The following is a 25966-nucleotide window of genomic DNA, read 5'->3' on the forward strand; positions in this document are numbered from 1 at the left end:
ATTAATGGCTGTCCACGCCGTTCTGCAAATTGCGGAACGCATACGGACGCCATACGTGTTTGCGGATCCGCAATTCGCAGACCGCAAAACACACAACGGTCGTGTGCATGTAGCCTAAGGATGCAGCTTTTATATCTGCAGAACAATTTAAAAAATGAAAGCAGAGCTCTGATTGGTTCCTGGTGGCAGTAAGGCTGTTTTTTAGAAAATTTTTGATAAATCTGCCCCAATGTTCGTACAGTGGACAGTATAAATCAGCCATGGGGTGAACTGATGGAATGATCGCAGATCACCTGTACATATGACACATGAATCAGTCCGTGTAAAATTCCCAATCTCATACTTTTATTTCTGCCCAGTGTGTAGAAAGGGCAAAATCACCGGTCACTTTAAATTATATTTACAAATCTTTTATCTTTTTACATTTATAAAACCTTTTTACTCTAAGAGTCCTGTAGTTCATTGTGTGAAACGGAGGCTAAAAAATACTGATTGTAAAGGTAGTCAAGTTACAGCTGGAAGTCCAACATCCCATACAAACTACTACTGAAGTGCCCCCTCTAACAGTAAATATGGTTACCAGGGCCTGCCCGCTGTGCCCTCCCTCATCGTCCTTCGTCACACGGAGATGGCGGGCATTACAAGAAAAAAAAAAAATTCTAACTTTGAAAAAAAGTCTATACTTTGTTTTATTTTGAGCCCTAGAAAGTAGTCTTCTGCATAGCACGTGGGTTGTAGACCTTTATCTCAGGATTCAGACACTGCAAGTGTCCACTGCAAAACTCTTGGCGTGATTCTGTAATGTATTGCATGGTGCCCCGGGCCCCTGTGCAGGTGTAGTACTAGGAGCATGGAAGGTGCTGTTTGAGGAGTTCTCGGGTTGGTTGGGGTATTCTGTCTGGAAATCGTACTTGAAACTCTACTATGAGGTCGCCGCGCTGAGTGGGGACTTTGGGCAACGGCAACCCTTCACCTCGTAGCCGTTTGACGGTTCCTGGCTTGATGACGTCGCTGCAGGGTAGCGGGATGACTCGTCCATCGATGGTGGGAATGTTGACTGTGCAGCCACACAGAGCCTGAGGAAAGACATACAACGTGGGGGGTCAATATGTGGGTACAGCCGGAGAACAAACTCATATACCAACGTGCTGATCTCGTCACTGACTGAGGAGTCTCAGCAGCACAGAGTATTTCAGGAGAGTAGTGAGCAGATAGTGTCAGCATGTGATAACAGCAATAAAAGGTGAGAGAAAAAGAGGACTAAGCAATTGCATGGTCCCCACAGCAGCACAGAGGAATGAGATGAGAACTCTATCCCAGGAATTTTACGCCGTTTCAAACTGGCCTCTTTTGAGGAACGTGCGGCTGTGCGTCATGTGGTTTACCTCTATGCCATGAGGATGGCGACACAACCTTTCCTCATGACCTGTATGTGTTCTTTATATAGAGAGAGATCATAAAACAAATGAATCATTACATATAATTTTTTCTAATTACAACACAGTCACGTATGATCTCAGCTCTGCAAACCCTTAAAGATGCTCCACCCTTAGCATTGACTATGTAGTCAGTGACTAACGCCTAGCATCTTTGTAATATACCCTAGATTTACCGTACTACGTGGAAGCCGTCACCAGATCTTATTAACTTTTATCATTACCTTTATAATACACCCTAACATATATTGGGCACCACTGTGTTAACAAACTAAGCTACATGGGCACCAAGGAGGTCATTCACAATATTACACCCCTGGGTACTCAAAGTACTAATTGAAAGAATGAGATCTGTCAATGGCACCTTGTTGGCTGTTTCTATGTTGCAACAGGATTTCATGACCATGGTATATTACACACTAAGGCCTCATGCACATGACCGTTGTGTGCACCCGTGGCCGTTGTGCCGTTTTCCGTTTTTTTTCGCGGACCCACTGACTTTTAATGGGTCCGTGGAAAAATCGGAAAATGCACCGTTTTGCAGCCGCATCCGTGATCCGTGTTTCCTGGCCGTGAAAAAAATATGACCTGTCCTATTTTTTTTCACGGACCCATTCAAGTCAATGGGTCCGTGAAAGAACACGGATGCACACAAGATTGGCATCCGTGTCCGTGATCCGTGGCCGTAGGTTACTTTTTATACAGACGGATCCGAAGATCCGTCTGCATAAAAGCTTTTTCAAAGCTGAGTTTTCACTTCGTGAAAACTCAGAACCGACAGTGTATTCTAACACAGAAGCGTTCCCATGGTGATGGGGACGCTTCTAGTTAGAATACACTACAAACTGTGTACAAGACTGCCCCCTGCTGCCTGGCAGCACCCGATCTCTTACAGGGGGCCGTGATCAGCACAATTAACCCCTTCAGGTGCCGCACCTGAAGGGGTTAATTGTGCTGATCACGGCCCCCTGTAAGAGATCAGGGCTGCCAGGCAGCAGGGGGCAGACCCCCCCCCCCCCTCCCCAGTTTGAATATCATTGGTGGCCAGTGCGGCCCCCCCCCTCTATTGTAATAATAGGTTGGTGGCCAGTGCGGCGCCCCCCCCCCCTCCCTCTATTGTAATAATTCGTTGGTGGCACAGTGTGCGCCCCCCCATCCCTCTATAGCATTAACAACATTGGTGGCCAGTGTGCGGCCTCCCATCTCCCCCCCCCCCCCCCATCATTGGTGGCAGCGGAGTTCCGATCGGAGTCCCAGTTTAATCGCTGGGGCTCCGATCGGTAACCATGGCAACCAGGACGCTACTACAGTCCTGGTTGCCATGGTTACTTAGCAATAGTACAATAGTAGAAGATTCATACTTACCGGCTGCTGCGATGTTCGTGTCCGGCCGGGAGCTCCACCTACTGGTAAGTGACAGGTCAGTGCGGCGCATTGCTAAATGAACTGTCACTTACCAGTAGGAGGAGCTCCCGGCCGGTCACAGACACCGCAGCTCCCAGGTAAGTATAAATCTTTTACTATTGTACTATTGCTAGTAACCCGCTGCCACCAATGATCGGGAAAGGGGGGGGGTAGATGGGAGGCCGCACACTGGCCACCAATGTTGTTAATGCTATAGAGGGAGGGGGGGCCAATGGGGGGTGCACACTGTGCCACCAACGATTTATTACAATAGAGGGGGGGGGGGGGGGGCGCACACTGTGCCACCAACGAATTATTACAATAGAGGGAGGAAGGGGGGGGGGGGCCGCACTGGCCACCAATGATATTCAAACTGGGGAGGGGGGGGGGGGGGGGGTCTGCCCCCTGCTGCCTGGCAGCCCTGATCTCTTACAGGGGGATATGATAGTACAATTAACCCCTTCAGGTGCGGCACCTGAGGGGTTAATTGTGCTGATCACGGCCCCCACAATTAACCCCTTCAGGTGCGGCACCTGAGGGGTTAATTGTGCTGATCACGGCCCCCTGTAAGAGATCGGATGCGGCTAGGCAGCAGGGGGCAGTCATGTACACAGTTTGTAGTATATTCTAACTAGAAGCGTCCCCATCACCATGTGAACGCCTCTCTGTTAGAATATACTGTCGGAAATGAGGTTTCACGATCTAACTCATATCAGACAGTATATTCTAACAGAGGCGTTCCCATGGTGATGGGGACGCTTCAAGTTAAAATATACCATCGGATTGGAGAAAACTCCGATCCGATGGTATAAAAGGGACTCCAGACTTTACATTGAAAGTCAATGGGGACGGATCCGTTTGAAATGGCACCATATTGTGTCAACGTCAAACGGATCCGTCCCCATTGACTTGCATTGTAATTCAGGACGGATCCGTTTGGCTCCGCACGGCCAGGCGGACACCAAAACGACTTTTTTTTCATGTCCGTGGATCCTCCAAAAATCAAGGAAGACCCACGGACGAAAAAACGGTCACGGATCACGGGAAAACGGAACCCCGTTTTGCGGACCGCAAAAAAAATACGGTCGTGTGCATGAGGCCTAAACTGGACTTTACATGGTGCGTCAGCTCAGAAAGTGATGGTATCTAGCTAGGATAGGTCATCACTTTATGATCGGGGATCCTCTGGCACCTTTTCTGGTCCTGAGAACAAAGGGGGCCACATCAGGCCCCCATTCACTTGAATAGCTGTGTAGCTGTTCCCATGCACAGCAGCGCCCGGCGGGACCACAGTGTCCATTGGGCTTGCCACTTTCCATAAACCTACAATAGCATGTAAACCTGCATTATTCTGTGGAAGTGTCAGTCTTCACTGTGATTCTGGCATTCTATTTTAGGTGGATAGGGGAGTTCGGCAGAGTAGACTAAGTATAATTGCACCCATAGGAGACTGCACCTAGATGGCTAGGAGAAAAAGCTGTGCCCTCGTTAGAGTTTCATGTGCCTGGAGCAAAGCCTGACCCCGACTATTCTTGGAAGTGGAGAGGTGCTAAATATGGAAGAAGCAGTGACAATGTCCACATCACAATCCCCTGGGAACGCAGCGAGCGGTGCTGTGAGGTTCACACCTTTAATGGAGCACAGCTATTCACCTTGGCACGTTTACAGGACATGGCTTATTACAGCTACATGCAGACCCTTAGATTGCTGGCTAAACCCTGCGGCTCTGGAACACTGAAATACAGAGGAAAGCCTCATGCACACGACCGTTGTGTGTTTTGCTGTCCGCAAACACGGAGTGATGTCCGCATCTTTTGCGGCCCCATTGAAGTGAATGGGTCCGCATCTGAGCCGCCAAAACTGCGGCTCGGATGCGGACCAAAACAACGGCCGTGTGCATGAGGCCGAAGACTGAATAGTCAGATTCCGATATAGTGACAAAAAGAGGAACTCCAGTCATTCTAGCACCTGGCTACACCGTGTATATATCCATATACTGTACATGGAAAAGCAGGAGTTAAACCAATTTTAATACTATGTGCAAGAATATATTAACATAGTTTATAACTACTATAATACTGCCTCCTATGTACAGGAATATAACTACTATAATACTGCTCCTATGTACAAGAATATACCTACTATAATACTGCCTCCTATGTACATGAATATAACTACTATAATACTGCTCCTATGTATAAGAATATAACTACTATAATACTGCTCCTATGTATAAGAATATAACTACTATAATACTGCTCCTATGTACAAGAATATAACTACTATAATACTGCTCCTATGTACAAGAATATAACTGCTATAATACTGCTCCTATGTACAAGAATATAACTGCTATAATACTGCTCCTATGTACAAGAATATAACTACTATAATACTGCTCCTATGTACAAGAATATAACTACTATAATACTGCTCCTATGTACAAGACTATAACTACTATAATACTGCCTCCTATGTACAAGAATATAACTACTATAATACTGCTCCTGTATACAAGAATATAACTACTATAATACTGCTCCTATGTACAAGAATATAACTACTATAATACTGCTCCTATGTACAAGAATATAACTGCTATAATACTGCTCCTATGTACAAGAATATAACTGCTATAATACTGCTCCTATGTACAAGAATATAACTGCTATAATACTGCTCCTATGTACAAGACTATAACTACTATAATACTGCCCCTATGTACAAGACTATAACTACTATAATACTGCCCCTATGTACAAGACTATAACTACTATAATACTGCCCCTATGTACAAGAATATAACTACTATAATACTGCCCCCTATGTACAAGAACATAACTGCTATAATACTGCTCCTATGTACAAGAATATAACTACTATAATACTGCTCCTATGTACAAGAATATAACTACTATAATACTGCCTCCTATGTACAAGAATATAACTACTATAATACTGCCTCCTATGTAAAAGAATATAACTACTATAATACTGCTTCTATGTACAAGAATATAACTACTACGTATAATACTGCTCCTATGGACAACAATGAGATCTCATTCACAAGTCAGTGAATCAAGGACCACGGAGAGTACATATATATTGATTTTACACCCTTGCTTTTTCACATCGTGGAACAGCAAGAGGACTCTTAGAAGACTGACACTGGACATGAAGACCACCGCTACCCCAGTCTCATTATGTGGTCAGGCTGCCATCATGTCATGGTCCAGGGTCTGACGTCGGTGCCAATCCCCATAATATCTGATGTTTTCCAACTTCTCTTCTCATTCCAAAATCTTTTTTCCATGACAAGGACAGATTGAGCAACTAGAAAACCTTCCCCCTGCACCGCACGCACGTGGTGCCCTGCAAACACTGGGTATTAATACATGGTGCTTTAAATAGCTGGACTGGAAACTCTGCAGTGACCAGGTGGAAGCAACAAAATAAGTCAGTAAGGCGATATGGGTGGCAGCAGGCAGGGGCCTATACATGAGGGGCACAGACCAGGCAGGGGGTTACTAAATCCACCCTGAATACAAAAAATGGTCCCCATTACAACTGCTGGCAAGAAACCAGCAGGGACAACTACACTGGGGTGATGTAAGCGAGCCAGTGCAAGGGAAAAGTGGAGTCAGTGCATTTCGCTTGATCATCAGGTAATTGCCGATACTTTTATACCGCCCGATAATCGCTAACGAGTGGATTCTCGGCCCGTGTAAAGGGCACTTAAGGGGCCTCAGAGCTGGAATCTTGATATGGACAGCTGCTCCATTGTTCTCTAGCAGCGGGTTTGATAAATCTCCTTGGCCACAAAAAATGGCAGTACTGGTCTGTTCCCACCACTCATATCCCTTTAAGGGCTCGTTCACATGTGCTGTGGTCAAATTGCGGTTCGCAATGCACGGGCTCTGTCCGTGGGGCAGGCGCATGGGGATCGCAGACCCATTCACCTGAATGGGTCCGCGATCCTTCCGTCCTGCAAAAAGATAGAACTTGCTCTACCTTTTTGCGGTGCGGAAGCATGGAACGGAACCCCCAGAAAGCACTTCGTAGTGTTCCGTTTCTGCACTGTTCCGCATCTCCGGATTTGTGGACCCACTGAAATGAATGGGTCTGCATCAGTGATGCGGAATGACCACAGAACGGTGCCCGTGTATTGCGGATCCGCAATACGGGAACGGTGTAGATTTCCCCTTTAAGAGGCGAATCCTGAGACATTAAATCCACCTCCAGCAGAGATTATTCAACGCTGGATGATTAAATAATGACCTAATAGTGATCATGAAATCTCATGCATCTCCTCCCGCTGCACACCCGATGACAGCGGCGCTGAGCTCACAGCATCTCTAGATAAACCTGTAAGGCCTCTTGCACACAAACGTATTTTCTTTCAGTGTCCGTTCAGTTTTTTTTTTTTTTTTTGCGGAAGGTACTCCGTGTGCATTCAGTTTCCGTATTTCCGTTCCGCAAAAAAATAGAACATATCCTATTCTTGTCTGCATTACGGACAAGGATAGTACTGTTCTATTAGGGGCCAGCTGTTCCATTCCGCAAAATACGGAATGCAAACATTTGTCATTCGTATTTTTTGCGGACCGCAAAATACATACGGTCGTGTGCAAGAGGCCTAACACACATATCATGTGTACAGAGTCCTCTGCCCTGCTGAAAGGGAGGGGAAGGAGGTAGAGGTGATAAAATGATAATAAAAAGCATCAATTACCCCACTGGCGTGAGACTGCAGTGGTCACATGGGCATACAACCACATCACTGCGTGGCAGTGTCGGCAGGAAGGTGAGCAGAGGGAGGGTTGGGTCGGGGTGGGATAGGTGATAAATGTTCATTGTGGGAAAACCCCTTTTATATTGTATAGGTCTCTTCTTGTTGCTCACCCCTTAGAGAATTGTTCAGGGAGTGTTAGATTGGGTAGCAGTCTCCTGACTCTATGACCACCTTTTTGAGCACATAAAGTGGTCGCAGGAAGGTCTATCTGCTGCACAAGAGGCCACTACCATCTGGTCAGCTAGGTTAGCAACATGGTGTGCCACTGCCATAATATGATGTAGTATACTAATGTGCAATCGTCAGATATGTGCCATTAACTACTGACAGGTAGGACTCCCCCACCACCACTGATGTCTAAAAAGAGGGGGCCACAAACTAGATAAATTGCAGTGGTCCTTTAGAATTTTCCTTATACAGCATCACTCCTGGCAATTAGAGAAAAGCCAAAGGGGGCTCAGATCTCCTTATTACATACCCCAACCAATCAGACATATTGATTTGTATGTGGTGGAAAATGCCCTTTAAGTGCAAAGAACACGTTCAGAAAGTGCACCCACCTCTTTCAGGGTGATCTTGGCAGTATAGACTATGTTGGACCCATCTCTCTTGAAATGTGCATGAGGTCTGTCTTTCAGTAGGAACACAATGTCTGCAGGGATGTTCTCTGACGTGGCATCCCCCTCTTTCGGGAAGGTGATCTTGGTCCCCTCTTTCCAACCTTTCTTGATCACCACGTTTAGGATCTTGTCCTCGGTTCTTACTGTCCGGCCGTCTGGATTTAACCTTCTCCTTGTGATCTTCATACGCTTGGTACAGCCATGATAGATTTCCTCTAATGACACCTTGAGCTCATGAATGACAGGGGGGTCCTGCACTTTCCGTCGGTTGTGCAGCTGATCTGCGTGCCGCCGGTGGAATCCGTTCACGCCATTGAACCCAAAGCCACTAAAAGGATAGTCGTCATCCTCTTCGATGTCCATGTCTTCATGATCAAAGCCATTGGCCATACGGGTGCGGCCTGAGCCAAAGAATATGTCAAAGGGGTTTGAGCCTCCAAAGAAAGAAGCAAAGGTGGCATGGGGGTCCCCGTGGAAGGTGTAGTGGAACGAGTTTCCAGTGTTACCTGATGATCCACCTCCTGTCTTGAGACCTACATGAAGGAGAAAGCATATCGCTTAGGAAAATGTAATGTGAATGGAGTACTATAAATGATCCTATCCTCTTGGAAATTTATATGCCCTGATGTTCTGTAATGTTAAAGGGAACCTGTCATCACCTTTATGGTGCCCACACTAACGGCAGCATAAAGTAGAGACAGGTGAGTTGATTTCAGCGCACTGTCATTTAAAAGTAAGTGGTTGCCGAGAACCAACATCACAATCATTGCAGACGGGGCCTCGAAAAGAGTCCTGGCCACCTGAGAAGAGTCCTGGTTATTCATGAATTCCTGCTCTCCCTGCCCACCTGCTGATGACTGAGTCTTCTACCTAGTTTTCTCCCTTTCTCTCTAGGAGAGAACTGCCAATCATCAGCAGATGGGCGGGGAGAGCAGGAGTCTTCCAGGACTCTTCTCAGGTAGATTTGACTCTTTTTCCAGGCCTGGGCTGCAATGATTACTTACTCATGAGCTTACTTTTAGCTCATGACTGACACACCGCTGAGATCAGTATTTCTGTCACTACTTTATGCTATCCTCAATGAGGTCAGCATAAAGTTGATGACGGGTTCCCTTTAACATGTGGCTTCATACTGGTTAATACAAAGTTGTGCATCTCCTTGTAGGGTTACACTAGATGTCTTAGCCCTGGAGTCCTCTTGTCTTGATGGTAACACCGAGGCTCAGTGATGGCTCTAGGCACTGTGACTGTTAATTACCTTATATCACAACACCAAGAACCACAAAAACCTGCTTGTGTGCACCGGACACGTCAGACAGAAACCTGGCCCGGATTATTTTCAAGTATAAACACCGCGGCCGCTCTGCACAAATAAGTCCTGACAGGTCCTGGTTATTAATAAGAGTAGATGAGCAATCTCTGCATCTGCCTCCCACTGGAGACGTCTACATAAGTACTGAAGGGTTCTTCTGTTACGGTGCAGCCACATGCAGATTTCACCCTACGCCTTTCATTGATTTACACAACTTAAAAGGGATTGTCCCATGAAAAATATTCTACAGTTTTCAAACCAGCACCTGGATCTGAATACTGTTGTAATTGCATGTAATTAAACATTTAGTATAGCCACTGAGTTATTCAATAAAATGTATCTGTATAGCGCCACCTGCATTCTGTTTTTTTCTTATTTCTTTAAACCTGCTCACTGAGATGGCCGCACATGCTCAGTTTCATTCTTCAACTGACTCCTGTGCTGTGATAGGGAGAGAGGTGCAGCAGAAAGGACACGCCCCTTGAGCTGTCAGCTTAATATAAATCCAGCAGAGCAATGTACGTGGAGATCTCTGGATCCATGTGAGGTACAGGGCTGGTTCTAGCTTTCTTACATTAGTCATGGAATGACCCCTTTAAAGGGAATCTGTCACCATGATTTAGGGCGGATAAGGAGTCCAGATGACTCATGTTTTACTTTCCTACTGCCCCCAGTTTCCTCGCTGTTAACACTCAGCTGCGCTAAAATACATAGTTGGGACTGCCGTGCATGCACACCGAATGAAGAGGACTCATGTGCCGCATGCAGAGCAGTCCCTACAATTGAGGATGAGCGAACCTGAACTTTACACAGGTTCAGTGTTCGGGTGGTGTAGGAATTCTATTATGGTTTCTGTTGTAACGGAATATAACAGAATTCGTAGACTGAATTCTAAATGGAAACCTTTTAAGAGGCATTTCGTTTTGATCCGTCATAATAGAAGTCTATGGGCAGCATAACGGATCCGTCCAGTTTCCGTTAGGTGGGAATTTTCAGGTCCTGCATAACGGAAACGAGGACAGATCCATTATGCTGCCCATAGACTTATGTTATGATGGGATGCAAAACGAAATGCCTTTTAAAAGTTTCTATTTTGAATTCAGTCTGCGAATTCCGTTCCATAATGGGCTTTTTCCACTGCCCAAACGCCGAACCTGTAAAGTTCGGGTTCGCTCATCCCTACCCACAATGTATTTCAGAGCGGCTTTGAACATTAACAGTGCTGGACAGGGAGCGATCTGGACTCTTTAGGCTTCTTTCACACTAGCGTTAACATTTTCCGGTATGGAGATCCGTCATATGATCTCAATACCGGAGAAAAACGCTTCTGTTTTGACCCCCGTTCATTGTCAATGGGGACAAAACAGAACTGAACAGAATGCTCCAAAATGCATTCCATTCCGTTTGGTTGCGTTCCCATATCAGAGAGCAAAAACTACTCCTTCTAATACAAACTTCAATCCCTACATTTGAGGCTCCACATTCATTACATGGATGGATGCGGCCAAGGTGGGAAGAGTTATGGTTGAATCTTATAAGAGATCAGCACAAGGACTGATGTAGTTATGTGAGGATTGTCTCAAACTTCTCATTGAAGCATTTAAAGGGGTATTTGTGTGACAACAATTACCTATCCACTGGACGGGAGTCCGATGTTCCCTATTTGAATGAAGTGGTTGACGGGCATCTGCGTTACTGCTCCATTCAAACCCTAAGGGACTGTGAGAAAGCTGAGCATAGCGCTTGGATATCTTCAATAAAGGAGAAGTGAGCATGCTCCCTCAACTGACATTCCATAAGGGAGGACCCCCCTTTTTAGGATTGGTGAGGGTCCCATCAGACAGACCCTCACCAATACAGGGCATAACCTGTTGTTCCTTGAATACGCCTTTAAGAATGTGATCATGATCAGTGGATGGACAGATGGTAATAATACTGAATGGCACATGACTCATCCGTTTTAATTACCACGGAAGATATGACACGCTGAATGTACAGCATCACATAACTTCTACGTAAATTATGAGAATAGACATTAAACATGGCCAATCAAGTTGTATAATGGCCACCTTCCAGAAGCATACCTCAAATCTCACAATGTACGAGGCTGACAAAGCCTCAGCTACACCCCAGGTAATGCCATTGACCTCTAAAGGCTCATGATGCCATTGACCAACCCACCCAGGTTTTAGGGCCTTACCTTCCTCTCCGTACTGGTCGTACACTGCCCTCTTTTTGGGGTCACTCAGAACGTCATAAGCCTCTGCGATTTCCTTGAACTTGTCCTCGGCGTTGGCATCCTTGTTCTTGTCTGGGTGGTACTTGAGGGCCATTTTGCGATAGGCTTTCTTGATCTCATCCTCGTTAGCCCCTGAAGGGATGCCCAAGATCTTGTAGTAGTCTTTTCCCATGTCCACCGTTTGAGGCTTCTGGTCAAGAATCCTCGCCCCTAGAAGGAACATGACACTGTTATAGGCGTTTAGGGGCAGATAACTCGTATACCACATTTTAGCTCAGACTGGTGGCTGTCCCACAGTATCAAAGACAGGTCCTTGAGTATTATTCCTAGAAGAGAGTACCTGAGTTGTAGATTAGAATAATATCTGGGGACTGAAACTGGCATGTGCGCGGCACTGTACCATGTAAGACCTATCCACAAGGGTGGCTAAAGTTAATTTAGACATGGATAGCGTGATATTTTTCGGAAGTGTCAGTCAATGTTCCCTCTAAGTCTTTGCAGTTTCTGAGCGGTAATCTGTTAATAGGGGTAACATTCCCATGTAGCAGCCACGGGATAAACCTGCAATACAGTGTGGCCATCATTTAAAGGGGTATTTCCATATCTGACTTTTCTGTGGATACGCCATAAAATCTGATAGATGCAGACACTGTCTGGAGAACAGCTTCAGAGCTTCATTCGCCTACTGGCAGTGTATGGAGAGGTGGCTTCACACGTGTGGATCTCTCCATTTACTTCTATGGGAAAATGAGGCCCATGGTGGGACTGCATGCATCGGACTTCCGTGGATATACCAAAAAAAAAACAACTTACCTGCAGTCTTATCACACAGCGATAACTTGAGTACAGATAATCTAGTTGATGTTCTCTGTGGTGTTACATAGGACTGCAGGTAACACAGAGATAACCGAGTACAAATAATGTAATAGATGTTACCTGCAGTCCTATGTAACACCACAAATAAGAGATAACTGAGTACAGATAATATAATAGATGTCACCTACAGTCTTATTTAACACCACATATAACACAGTGATAACTCTCCCAGCGCAGACTAGTAGTAGATGTCGGGTCGTCTTTTTGTGCAGGGCTCAAGGCTGGTGCCGCCGCCTCCTCCTCCTTGCCGCGCTGCTGCCACCTGGATGAGGACACCGCGGCAGCGCAGTAATGGGGAGGAGTTGGCGCCAGCCTTGAGCCCCGCACAGACAGTCCTGATGCTAGGCTAGTGTCAAGACATTATGAGCACTGTGGGCAACATGGAAGTCCAAGGCTGGACCTCCGGAGGTCAGTGGGCTTACTATGGGAAACTATAGAATCTGGGCGGCCACGCAGCTTAGAGGGAACACTGGTGTCCGTATATGGTTGAGTGGGCATATACATAGAGGTATACGGGCAAAGTGCTGCATTCTGAGTTTGATTTGCCTTACAAGAATGCCAGATTTTTCAGCCTGGCTGGAACAAGACATGAGAATGCTTCCAACAATCCAATGACTTCAATATTGTAAGACATCTTCTATTTACTGGAGAATCTTTTTTTGGAGAGGTCATCCTTCTTTTTTTCATAGATCAGGGAAGGCATGGACCCAATATATACCTGAAGATGATGTCTCACCAATTGCTGGCGACATGGCCACCCTTAGTAATAAGACAAGTATAAAATCCAGTCATGTCAACGGGGACAACCATACAAGAAGCTGCCGAAAATAGTAAGATAGTTAGTCCTAAAGGCTTTCGTTAGATCAGTTATATAAATTGGTTTATGACCAAGACAACATAGAAGGACTACTGGCAATCTCTTCAACACGGAGGGCAATACAGATTTACAACTCTTATCTCAAGGTGGCCGTACATATTAGGCAAATGTCTCATGAACCAGCCAGTTTTGGTGGGACTGGTCAAGCATCTAATCTGTATGAGGGTGTCCTAACCTTCTCCCGATGACAAATGTTGAGGAATGCTGGATTTCAACATACTTTGTTCCATTATCCCCAATGACCACGCTTGCACATTCATCCAACCCCAGTGCATGTGAATGGTGGGGGGTTCTGTCGGAAGGAAATGCTGTCAGCCAAATTACCATTCAGCCAACAGCTAGTGTCACCTTATAATTAGTCTAAGCAAAAGGGTCTACTCCATCACTAAGCAAGTGAGAGTTTTTTGGTGGAGATGCAGAACAGAGATTGATAGGTTAGTAAATATAAGAGACAGTTGGCTTACAGGGGTTTTCTGAGAGTTTTCTACTGATGACCTACCTTCTGGATAGGTCATCAGTATCTGATCGGTGGGGGTCCGATACCAGGAACCCCCGCTGCAGCCTTCTTGCAGCTTAGCCTAGGCCAGTGGTGGCGAACCTATGGCACGGGTGCCAGAGGTCCTCTCTGTGGGCACCCATGCCCTGGAAAAAGTCTATGGTGTACCAATATGCCTTAGGCCTCTTTCACACTTGCGTTGTTGGGATCCGGCATGCACTTCCGTTGCCGGAGGTGCCTGCCGGATCCGTAACAACGCAAGTGTACTGAAAGCATTTGAAGACGGAACCGTCTTCCAAATGCTTTCAGTGTTACTATGGCACCCAGGACGCTATTAAAGTCCTGGTTGCCATAGTAGTAGTGGGGAGCGGGGGAGCGGTATACTTACAGTCCGTGCGGCTCCCCGGGCGCTCCAGAATGACGTCAGAGCGCCCCATGCGCATGGATGACGTGATCCATGTGATCACGTGATCCATGCGCTTGGGGCGCCCTGACGTCACTCTGGAGCGCCCGGGGAGCCGCACGGACGGTAAGTATGCTGCTCCCCTGCTCCCCGCTACACTTACCATGGCTGTCAGGACTTTAGCGTCCCGGCAGCCATGGTAACTATTCAGAAAAAGCTAAATGTCGGATGCGGCAATGCGCCGAAACGACGTTTAGCTTAAGGCCGGATCCGGATCAATGCCTTTCAATGGGCATTGATCCCGGATCCGGCCTTGCGGCAAGTCTTCAGGATTTTTGGCCGGAGCAAAAAGCGCAGCATGCTGCGGTATTTTCTCCGGCCAAAAAACGTTCCGTACCGGAACTGAAGACATCCTGATGCATCCTGAACGGATTACTCTCCATTCAGAATGCATTAGGATAATCCTGATCAGTATTCTTCCGGCATAGAGTCCCGACGACGGAACTCTATGCCGGAAGACAATAACGCAAGTGTGAAAGAGCCCTTAGACTTTTCCTGCCATTCATCAGCGCAGGGCGCACTATTAACAGCACAGGCGGCTCACTGAATGTAGGCAGGCTATTATAGCTAAATGATAAAGTACATGACAGATATACTATACTGGACTGTTGTATTCAGGTTAACCTGCCGTGTTGGCATTTTGCGATAAATAAGTGGGTTTTTGGTTGCAGTTTGGGCACTCGGTCTCTAAACAGTCCGACATCACTGGCCTAAGCCATGTGTCATCATCAGTCATGGTCATCGGTCACAAGGCCTAGGCGCAGTTCAGCCCCAATGAAGTTGGTGGGGTTCAGCTACTATACAGTGTACAGCACTGTATACAGGCCAAGGCGCTACTGAGAGCTCCAGTGCCTTCTCAAACAGACGATCGGTGGAAGTGTCGGACCCCCACCGACCAGTTACTGATGACCTATCAGTCATCAGTATTAAAGTCTTGGAAAACCCCTTTAAAGAGGCAGTCCACTCCTATTGATGGACTATAGTCTGGGTAGGCCATCAATAACTGACAGGGGACAGCTAACCAGCTGTTTCAGAATAGCTCCGGAGCTGGTTACCATTAAAGTAACTGCGAGCAGCACTGTAGATACATGCTCTGTTCACTGCACAATGGACGGAGCGGTGCCAGAGCTACTCTGAAACCGCTGAGGCTACTTTTACACTGGCGTTTTGGCTTTCCGTTTGTGAGATCCATCATGGCTTCTCACAAGCAGTCCAAAACGGATCAGTTTTGCCCCAATGCATTCTGAAAGGAAAAGGATCTGCTTAGAATGCATCAGTTTGCCTCCGATCAGTCACCATTCCGCTCTGGAGGCGGACACCAAAACGCTGTCTGCAGCGTTTTTCTGTCCGTCCTGGGATGCGGAGCCAAACGGATCCGTCCTAAAACACAATGTAAGTTAATGGGGACGGATTACTTTTCTCTGACACAATGGAAAACTGATCCATCCCCCATTGACTTTCAATGGTGTTCATGACTGATCCGTCTTGGCTATAGAAGACATAATACAACCGGCTCCGTTCACGACGGATGCATGCGGTTGTAATATTGTAACGGAAGTGTTTTTTGCAGATCCATGACGGATCCGCAAAAAGCGCTAATGTGAAAGGGAGTGGACAATTTGTAATCGAACAAGAATCACCATAGTAATCCTGAAACAACCTTCATGAGTGCGAAGAACCCCCTCCATGATCTAGAGCAGACAGCTGGTTCTGTTGGACTCCAGCTAATCACTTTTTGGCCATCATGTAATGCTGCTACTTAATGAACATGCAATGGAAACTTCTCTGGGCAAAATCAGCTATGTGTGAGCTGTGAGAAGTCGGACATCCAAGGGGTTGTCTTTCTGAGACCTTACTCGTTATGGACCATTTTTGCTCCAGTCACCAGTCATTGAGATACACACCGACGTCTAAAAACACTGAAGCATGCAGAAGTCACAGAACCTTAAAGAAATACCTACCCCCGAAATGAGCAGATAGAATTCCCAAGGTTATCCCCACTTTAAAAAACGTGGTTCTGCGCTTCTCCTGAGCGCCGTCGCTTATAGACTTGATAAAAAAATCGTTTCCGACTTTTTGCCTGGGTTCGCACTTAAACATGATTTGTGGCCTGCGGACTTGCAGTGTTGTGGGCTAGGCAGTCCCACAGATGCGGCACAAGTGCAGGCTTCCTTCTAGGTGTTTAGGCAGACATCTAGTAGAAGGAAAAAAAAAAAAGGTTTGGAGGTAGGAAGAACCCAAAAAGGTTCAGTGTGAAATGAAAGGAAAAAAATAATATATATATTGAAAAGAAAGGACAAGAGTAATAAATGGGGAAGAGAGGAATACGTGATGAATGGAGATGATGGTCTTCTTATAGCTATGCTTCACGAGATTGAGGGCGCTTAAGTGACATGGACTACAACATCAACTCTTAATAGTTGTTGACCAGGATATTTCCAAGAGATATTATACTACACCCTGACTTTTCATCTCTGAGATCATGAACTAATATTTCGTGTTCAACTGGATAAACTTGAATGAAAATGACAAGAAAAAAATCTGACTTGTGTGATGGTAAAAACTTGATGAGAAGACACATGAGGTCAACCAAATGAATATAAATTTTGTCCCAAAGGGTCTTGAAAATGAGAGGAATCAGGAAGTCGTACAAATGATAAGACAAAAGTTCACGGACAAACTGGCAAACGAGCAGAAAAGATGTTGGCTCCAGCATGAAACATCTCAGGGGGGTTGAAAAGATGCAGTTGAGGACATAAATCATTGTTACACATGCATCAATGACAACTTACGATGTCTGATGTAGTCCATTTCCCTACTGCCAATGAACTCTTGGAGAACAAGCTGATTTATGCAAGGGGATGAACAGGGAGGAATGTTCTTTATGCTGAGGTAGTCATGACCCCCTTGGCTTCGTCAATGGAAATCACAAGCTCAGCAGGGACAGGACATTGCACGTTAAGGAAAAACCAATGCATTTTGCTCTCAGACCACAAACTTCTCTACACTAAACTGTTAGGGTTAATTCACTAGGGTCAGATTGGACACTGACCCCATGCATGTAGTGGGGTTTTCCCATCCCACCACATGCTATGGAAATCCTCCATTTAGATTTTTGGATGCACTGTAGGAATAAACAGCTGACTGTATTGACAGTACTGACTGTATTCCACTAAAGCTTGAAAAACAGTGAGGCTAATTCCCGTACGGATCCACGGCAGAAATTAGAGAGATATCCTCAGAATCCTGCTGGTGGATTCTCTAGTACATGTTGGATTAAATCTGACATGTATGAACATACCCTACCTGCCATAGTCTTGTCCTAAGAGATTCCCGGTGGGACTGTGTGACTTTCTTCCTATGGAGGGCAGAAGAAGTGTTGTGTGATGTATGGTAAACCTTGAAATGTTTTAGACAAATGTAGTTTCACCGTTTACATTGTGGGCAATGGCTTCTGGTCCAGTGTGTGGCTCACGTCCTCTGTTCTTGGTCCAGCCTAAGGGTATGAACTGGTATACTTTCATTTAAAGTCAAACACAATTTAATGTGATAGATAAGGGGGTCAACTAGACACGTCAGTAGGGTCAGCTAGGTGGAACATCAAGTCCATGCAGAAGGTCATATCGCCTTCGTATTATGAGTCTGTTGGTGGTCTTCATGTTGGCTGCAAAATCAGTGTAAAGAAGCTATTATCTCATGGACTTGGCTCGGTTTCTTAGCAAGTTTCTATAGGATTTATAGTTAGGAGAATGTTCCGGCCACAATAATAAGCAATTAACAGAGGATGGATCACTTGGGGCTTGTCCATGCTCGGTAAGCTTTAATGATGTGGTTATAACGCAGAGTTTAATAGCTGCTACATCTGCTGGAAGGATTTAATTTACCTTCTAAATTGTATTAATTAGTTCTGCCTGCCTGCATTATGGAGAGCTGATGGGTATTTATTCTTCTTGGACCATGTAAAAGCTGAGCCAACGAGGCCTCCACAGCACAACCTTGGGTTTCCCATCACAGTGGAGATAGAAGACCGGATTTGTAATCTGACCGTGTTTTGAGGAGGATGTTAAAGGATAAAATCTCCTCTATAGTTCACATCTATGCGCTGGAAACACTGTGTGCTCTGATGAGTGTGTGTGTGTGTGTGTGGGTGGTTGAACTGTATTGTTTAAATGCTCTTGGGGGAGGAACGTCGCCTGATATCGTGCTGGAAGTTCTGTGATTACCTGCTTGCTGTATCTATAGATCCCTAAGGAACATCGGGTGCCCTAACCTACTTCTAAGAACATTACTCAGAACATGTGTCGCCCACACACAGCAGAAGCAGACAAGGTAGACGTGAGGTACAAAACATCACATGCCTCAGTGATGTTGGTGGAACATGGCCATCCACGTGGTGTCTTCAATGCATACCTGCCCGGCATATGTCTGAAAGACACTTGTTTGGTATATGCTGGATCCACAGGGGGGGGGCCTATGGACACCATGGAAGTATGCTTCGTCAGGCTGGACCACACCAGGCTGTGTACAACCAGATTTCGGCAAAATACGCAAAGCACCTCAAGGGAATTAAAATACCAGTATCCTAAAATATATTACAAACGTATGGTAGCCTCCATGTGTAACAGAGAAGCAAAGTCAATGGCATCATCCCAAAGGGGCCGAGGTGGGTCATTTTAACGCAGAAGTGATGACTGGTCAGGGACCGAGGTAGTCATGTGACCATTACAGAATTCTTACCAATCACTTCTACTGAAGTGCGACTTGAGAAGTTGTCTTGTAGTGCCCAATAGTTGCACAGTCAAGTGGCCTTCCATTAGTAGGGATATGTAGCTCCATGTATTGTCTTGCCTGGCCCTCAGAACTGAACTCCAACTGGAAATGAATGGGAACCAGGGTGGTTGTGCAATAACACCACTTCTCCGGATGATATCTATTGGAGTATGACTGTAGTTAAACTGCTACAAGAGGACATAGTTTTAAATTAGAGGGGCAAAGGTTTAAAAGTAATATCAGGAAGTATTACTTTACTGAGAGAGTAGTGGATGCATGGAATAGCCTTCCTGCAGAAGTGGTAGCTGCAAATACAGTGAAGGAGTTTAAGCATGCATGGGATAGGCATAAGGCCATCCTTCATATAAGATAGGGTCAAGGGCTATTCATAGTATTCAGTATATTGGGCAGACTAGATGGGCCAAATGGTTCTTATCTGCCGACACATTCCATGTTTCTAGAGAAGTTGCCCACTTAGAGATCACTCTGTAATCATTTGGTGCCAGTCTCGGAGGGTACAGAATAACTGTAGGCACTATAGGACAGCACTAAGGTATGAATAATGGCACAAAGCCACGATTTTCGACGAGATAAAACTGCCCGGTCACGTGTCTCCAGCTCTGAGCCATTAGCAGCAGGTAACCTCTTACCATCAATTACCTATGTGCCCGAATCCATTCATTCCCAGGCTCGGTGCCTCCTCCATTCACCGTCTAGGCAGTTATTTTTGGCAAGAAAGTCTCTCAAGTGAAACATCCACCTCCTCGACAAACCCAGCTCAACATCTTGGGCAATTCCAGGAATTTCTCTGCCATGTGTCAGCCAGCCGGAGGGAATGACTTCAGCACTGAGCGGATCCTAAGGATTCTTCTGGATGGAGACTATTAATAACATTCCAGAGAACATGTCTCCGGGTCGCCATCTACAGAGGGGCTCCCCTGTGTTTTCAGTGATGACAACCAGCACTCTTCTCTCCGAGGACTGGTATTAATAGCGTCGTGAATCTGCTGTGCTGCTAGAAACGTGACTTCAGCCGCAGGGAGACTAGGACAAAGCCCCTTGCCTCTGACATTTGCCATCTTCTGGTTTGCCCCATGTAAGACTGATCTTGGTAGGGTTGGAGGAGCCTCTCCGGGTTCTTCAAGGCTTCAAGATTAAAGCCTCGAAAACTTAACTTCCTAATATACTTTGCCTTTAGATACCTTCATAAAAGCAAGCTCTTCGCTTGCTGTCAGTGAATGAAACTCCATACAGACCCGATTCTTCTCACAACTGAAGGTTTGCCATAATTATATCTTATCTAAGCAATCCCCTGTGAAGAGTCTGTACACCTACATCATGGAAACCTCTCCGGACATGAGAGACACATAGGACCTCCTACCTAGAGGGGGGACTACTGCAGCAAACCCTCAGCTGTGTGAGCAGGACTAGGTCAGGATAGCTTTTGTGCCTCTGGCTGGTTTTATCCAAGTGTCCCAACCTGACCATGGGTCTACTGAACTGAACTCACAGCATCAGAAGGACCTACGATGCTGAGAGTTTGGGTCAAGATGCCTGTCCATAAAACTGTTGGCTTTACGCTTGTGAGAAACTGGCCTACGGAGGTAAACCATGAGTGTTCCCGTCCACAGACAGCAAGCAGAGATCTTGAGAATAGTGAGGAATGGAAACGCGAAGCACATTATAAAGTTGCTGAGACTGAACATCTTTGGGCGTTTTTTCTAAAAAGTATCGTAGGTGGTCATATAATGTGGGGAAAATGGATGACGAATTCTTGGGAATTACAGAATATCCCAGGGTGAATGAAATGGAGTGCACTTAAAGGGACTGTCCATGGATCAGAAAAATACTTTATGCGGCAAACAGCGACACTCTTTTCTATGGATCTTGTCTGCTGCAGCTCAGCTTCATTGTAGTGAATGGAACCCGGCTGCAATACCACACACGACCTGTGGACAGATGTGGCGCTGTTTTTGGAAGATGGCAGCCATGTTTTCTAATCCTAAAACGACAGGACTCGGGAAGTCAGGCTGCGGGCCACATGATGCTACAATAAAGCAGCCGGTAAGATGTTTGACTGCACTACGCTATCCCTCTTGTAGTTTACAGCAACCTTCAGCACACCAGCTGTTGTGAAATTCCCAGCATGCTCCATTCATTTCTATGAGAGTTCATAGAAGAGTAGAGGAAGTATGCACATGCTGGGAGTTGTAGTTTCACAACAGCTGGAGTGACGAAGGTTGCTGACCCCTGCCATAGAGCAACCTCTATCATAAGCAGGACGGGAGCACAGCATGGACCCCCACCCTCCCCCATCAGTGTTTATAGGGCAGGCAGAGCAGTCTATAATCCGAAGACCCCCCCTTTAGCCTCCACCAGATTTCTCCATGACACTGAGGTTGGGATTTCAGCATTTTAAACCAGCCAGCAGTTTACAGACAATTAGCGGTTTCCGTTCCGCCCCCGATATCAGCAGCTGACTGCCAGCTGGGAGCGTGGCCCTAAAAAGGAAAAAACGGAAGAACGAGATTCCTGCTCTGTGCAGCAGTGGATGGCGCGTGAGTCATAGCGACAGGCGCTCGTCTGCCACCGAGCACGGCAGTGTGAATACAGACGCAGATAATAGATACAGCGGACCACAGGGGGCGCCGCCAGATAGTGTCAAGAGTCAGGACTGTATAATCACCGGCAGCAGTAGTGCTGCTGACCCAGCTTTCCTACAACCCTAAACATCAAATCTGTAGTCGGACCCCCCTGTCCTGTATCCCCCATACACAGAACTGTATAGGGACAAGTACTGGCAGCCACTGGTAGTCACCCAGCTTTCCCAGAAACAGATACGAAAGCTGTATGCAGTCCTGCTCAGCCTTCTTATAGTCCTCAATGGCAATCTAACCAGTTATCCCTTATAGGGATTGTCCGGGTTCAGAGCTCTACCCGGACATACCTCCATTTTCACCCAGGCAGCCCCCCTGACTTCAGAGCAGTTCATGGTCCGATGCTCTCTTTTGCCCTGCGCTAAATCGCGCAGGGCAAAGGCATTTTTTGGACTTCCGGTGATGAACCGGGCTCTCCATGGGGCTGCCAGGCGGAGGCTTCCGCCCAGCAGTGAGCCCGGCGACATCACCGGCACGGATGGGTGGGCTTTAGCGCTGCCTTGGCCTGTAAAACAGCTAGGGCAGCGCTAAAGCCTGCCCATCAGAGCCGGTGACGTCACCGAACACATTGCCGGCCCGGCCGTGTGTTATCGAAAATAAAAGCCCTTGCCCTGCGCGATCCAGCGCAGGGCAAGGGAGCGCATCAGAGCGTGAAATGCTTCATCAGGGGGGCTGCCTGGGTGAAATTATGGGTATGTCCGGGTTCAGCTCTGAACCTGGACAACCCCTTTAATACGTCGTCATCATCATCATGAGGCTGGCCGGCTGGGATCTGTAATACTGATCATATATCCTTAGGTATCCAGCTTTCCCAGAACTGGATTTAAAGGGTTTGTCCAGCATTACAAAAACAGAGCTACTTTCTTCAAGAAACAACGCCACCTCTGTCCACAGGTTGTGTGTGGTATTGCAGTGCTATTCCCTTCAATGGCGCTGAGCTGCAATACCAGACACAACCCACAGACAGGTGTGGCGCTGTTTCTAATAGAAGGCGGCCACGTTTTTATAATTCTGTATGGCTTTAAACGTCATGTTTAAAGCGGTTTTGACTTTTTTTTAGTCACACATTTTACTTGCGGTTTATCAGCCTTCTTTTTCCCTATAGAGAAAACACTTAAAAAACCGCCCCACCCGAGCATAGCCAAGGACTGAACGAATGGCGGGATTAGGACGTTTTCATGCAGGAGGGTCGATTAGTGTCCATTCTGTACAGAAAACATCCGGCTTAAGACTCCACAGCTGGGATTTGTGGGAACGGGTGGGGGATGGGAAGACGCACAGAATGGAGGCACAGACGCTCTGCATGTCACAGACGGACACGGAAAGCTCTGCAGACGCTCCGCACCGGGTGATTCATCCGACCTACAATTTGTGCCAGACTACACTGGATCCTCGCCCGTTCCACATGGCACCGACAATCTGGATGGCACCAGCGGAAACGACTAAGAACCTTTAATGCCATGGTTACCGAGCGGGAGAACAGAAGAAGACGGCAAGAACCATAGCGACTGATGTAGCAGAGCTCAACTTCAGTGCACTGACTCGGCTCTTTTTTTTTTTTAAAGCCGGAGGAGCGCGCTTTCTACACCCGTGCAACAAAATCGTGCCACACAAAAAACGTGCACTAGGTCACGGTCCATCACAGTGTACGGACTCGGCTCTGCTACATATGCATTTCATAGCTCCCTCTGCAAGTGTGTGTGTGTCAGCACGGAGCTGGGCACGTAGAGGGTTAATTCTGCCTCCCCCCCACTCAGAATAAAACATGACATCATCGCTCACCACCCATCGATGACCCCCACCCTATTCATCCCGTGGTCCATGAATGGACTGGCAGCGCCATCCGCCGCCCTCTCTATCAATGAAGCCTCTCGAGCAGTCACGTTACCAGGCATGAACTCCTTGGTGAGGACATGGCGGAAAATGAGGCTACCAGGGAGCCGGTGGCAGCGGAACCGGGACAGAATGGGAGGGGGTGATGACTGGAGGAACCGGACTGTGTGGAGATGGTCCCCCTAACCTATAGAAGGCGCCTGTCCCAAAAGGGGGTCATGGGAAGGATCCCAACACCACCGCCTGAGCAATCCTGTAGGTGACATTGGAGATAATGGATGATGGGGGTCATCCCGCCGTACACATCAAAGGGTGCTGTGTCACATGACACGACTTTCGGACATTTCGAGGGGTAAATCATTTATTGTGAGTGACCCAATCATTCCCATCTACATAGTGACAGCCACACTGACCTCCAGGCTGAAGAAAATCACATTGAACAGCATGGAAATGACAGGGGTCATGGTGCAGATAATGGGGGTGATAGTATGGGGACACAGGGATGACAGTCGGTGACATGAGAGGGGCTTGTGAGATCTCCTCTCCTGTAGACTGACCCCAGCTATGAGGACCTGAGACCTAGATGGTGACAGGTTCCAGATCTTTCAGCATATGGTGTCCTACACAGGTCACAAAGTCCTGCCAATGTCCACAAGCAGCGGGTGACAACCTCTCCCCCCCCCCCAGGTGACCTGACACACCGCAGGGAACCATGGTCATTAACATGCGGGGGACGAATGGTTAAATTAGACAGCACAGACAGTCATAAGCATGCGCACTGCAGCGCTCTCTTACCCGTCTGCCGCCCGGCTGCTTTCCTATCGCCCAACTGAATCCCAGAGTCAAGGGACAGCCGGTGCATCTAGCAGCCGCCGTGACGTCACGGGAAACCCGCCCCCGCACTCGAATGCATAGGTCGCTTCCCATTGGCTGCAGGCGGTCAAAGAAAGCCAATCACAGCTCAGCCAGATCGTAGCCACTTTCTCCTTCTGGGAGGCGCGGCCACGTCAGTTTTTTATTCAGAAACAGTTACACAGGCGCTGCTGATTGGCTACACGAATTCTGAGCCGTGATTTGCTGGCGTTTGAGTCGGGAGCTGGTGTTTCTGATTGGCTGGGTTTTGAGGTCGTTTACACGTGGACTTGAAGGTATTTTGGTGACGTCATCGCGGAACGTGATGTCATGGGGTAAGGCGAGCTATAGCTGATGGGTGACGTCGAATGACACATATATATAGCTAGAGAAACTAAGGCTTTCTTGCTGTGGAACTACAGGTCCCAGGATTATACTCATCATGTATAAATTGATACTGGTTCTAGTCCAGGGTTGCCACCTTTATACCTCCCAACTTTTTGGACGGTCAAAGAGGTACACTTATGGTTTATTGTGTGAAAGATCCAATTTTCCTGCATATTTATATACGTCGATAAATTTTGCGCTATTGTGTAAAAGAAAAACTATCTGAATATAAAAATTTCTAAAATCCAAATTTCATCAAAAAATGAAATAATATGCAAGACTGGAAATAAACCAGAGAAACACATTCTGGATAAATATTGTAATTAATGTAATAATAGTGCAAATCTGTTCCTCAGACCTAAAAGAGGGACATTTTAGGAGCAAAGAGGGACTTGGGTCAAAAAGAAGGACTGTCCCTCCAAAAGGGGGACACTTGGGAGGTACGCACCTTTCCTAACAAAAAATACCCGCACAAGGCCGGCTAGATCGGGATGTACGGGCCGGCACATGCGCATTAAACGCTCTTGTGCCTCTGCCCATAATGGGGAATGAATCGCGCAGGCGCGGCGAATCTGTTGAACGGCGCTGGCGTTGGATTTCTCACTAAGAGGAGGACGTAATCAGAAAAACCTATGGCGGCTGGAGGGGTGAAAGGGGAGGGGTTTTGTATGAAAAGCACCGAGGGGCCTGGGCACCGGCCGCATGAACGCCGCCCTGGGCACCTTCAAAAGCTAATTAACATATTGAATAAAAGTGTTTTTCTGAGAAAATCGGCAATGGACAGCAAAGGTAGCATTCTAATATGGGGAATGTAATGGAGATCCTGATGTTAGTGTTCTATAATGGCTCCCAATAATATTAATGACCCCATTAGTGCCGCCCAGAATTAATAATGCCCCCATTAGTGCACCCCAGAGTTAATGCCCCCCAGTAGGGGTGGGCGATATGGCCT

The 25966-nt window shown here is 46.8% G+C and overlaps 1 protein-coding gene across 2 annotated transcripts; it reads right to left on the minus strand.

Moving 5' to 3' along the window:
• Positions 1–278: 278 nt before the first annotated feature.
• On the minus strand, positions 279–24660 carry DNAJB5 (DnaJ heat shock protein family (Hsp40) member B5). Of its 2 annotated transcripts, none has more exons than XM_040421209.1 (4): positions 24571–24660; positions 11765–12013; positions 8193–8785; positions 279–1076 (listed from the first exon to the last, which is right to left on the minus strand). In XM_040421209.1, exons 1-4 carry the CDS (start codon positions 24635–24637, stop codon positions 843–845), a joined length of 1143 nt encoding a protein of 380 aa, XP_040277143.1. In that variant the 5' UTR covers positions 24638–24660; the 3' UTR covers positions 279–842. The 2 variants fall into 2 exon arrangements, with proteins under 2 accessions (XP_040277143.1, XP_040277142.1); XM_040421208.1 differs by lacking the exon at positions 24571–24660 and adding an exon at positions 16477–16682.
• Between the last annotated feature and the right edge of the window lie 1306 nt (positions 24661–25966).

The sequence above is a fragment of the Bufo bufo genome, chromosome 2, assembly GCF_905171765.1.
Source record: "Bufo bufo chromosome 2, aBufBuf1.1, whole genome shotgun sequence".
NCBI lineage: Eukaryota > Metazoa > Chordata > Amphibia > Anura > Bufonidae > Bufo > Bufo bufo.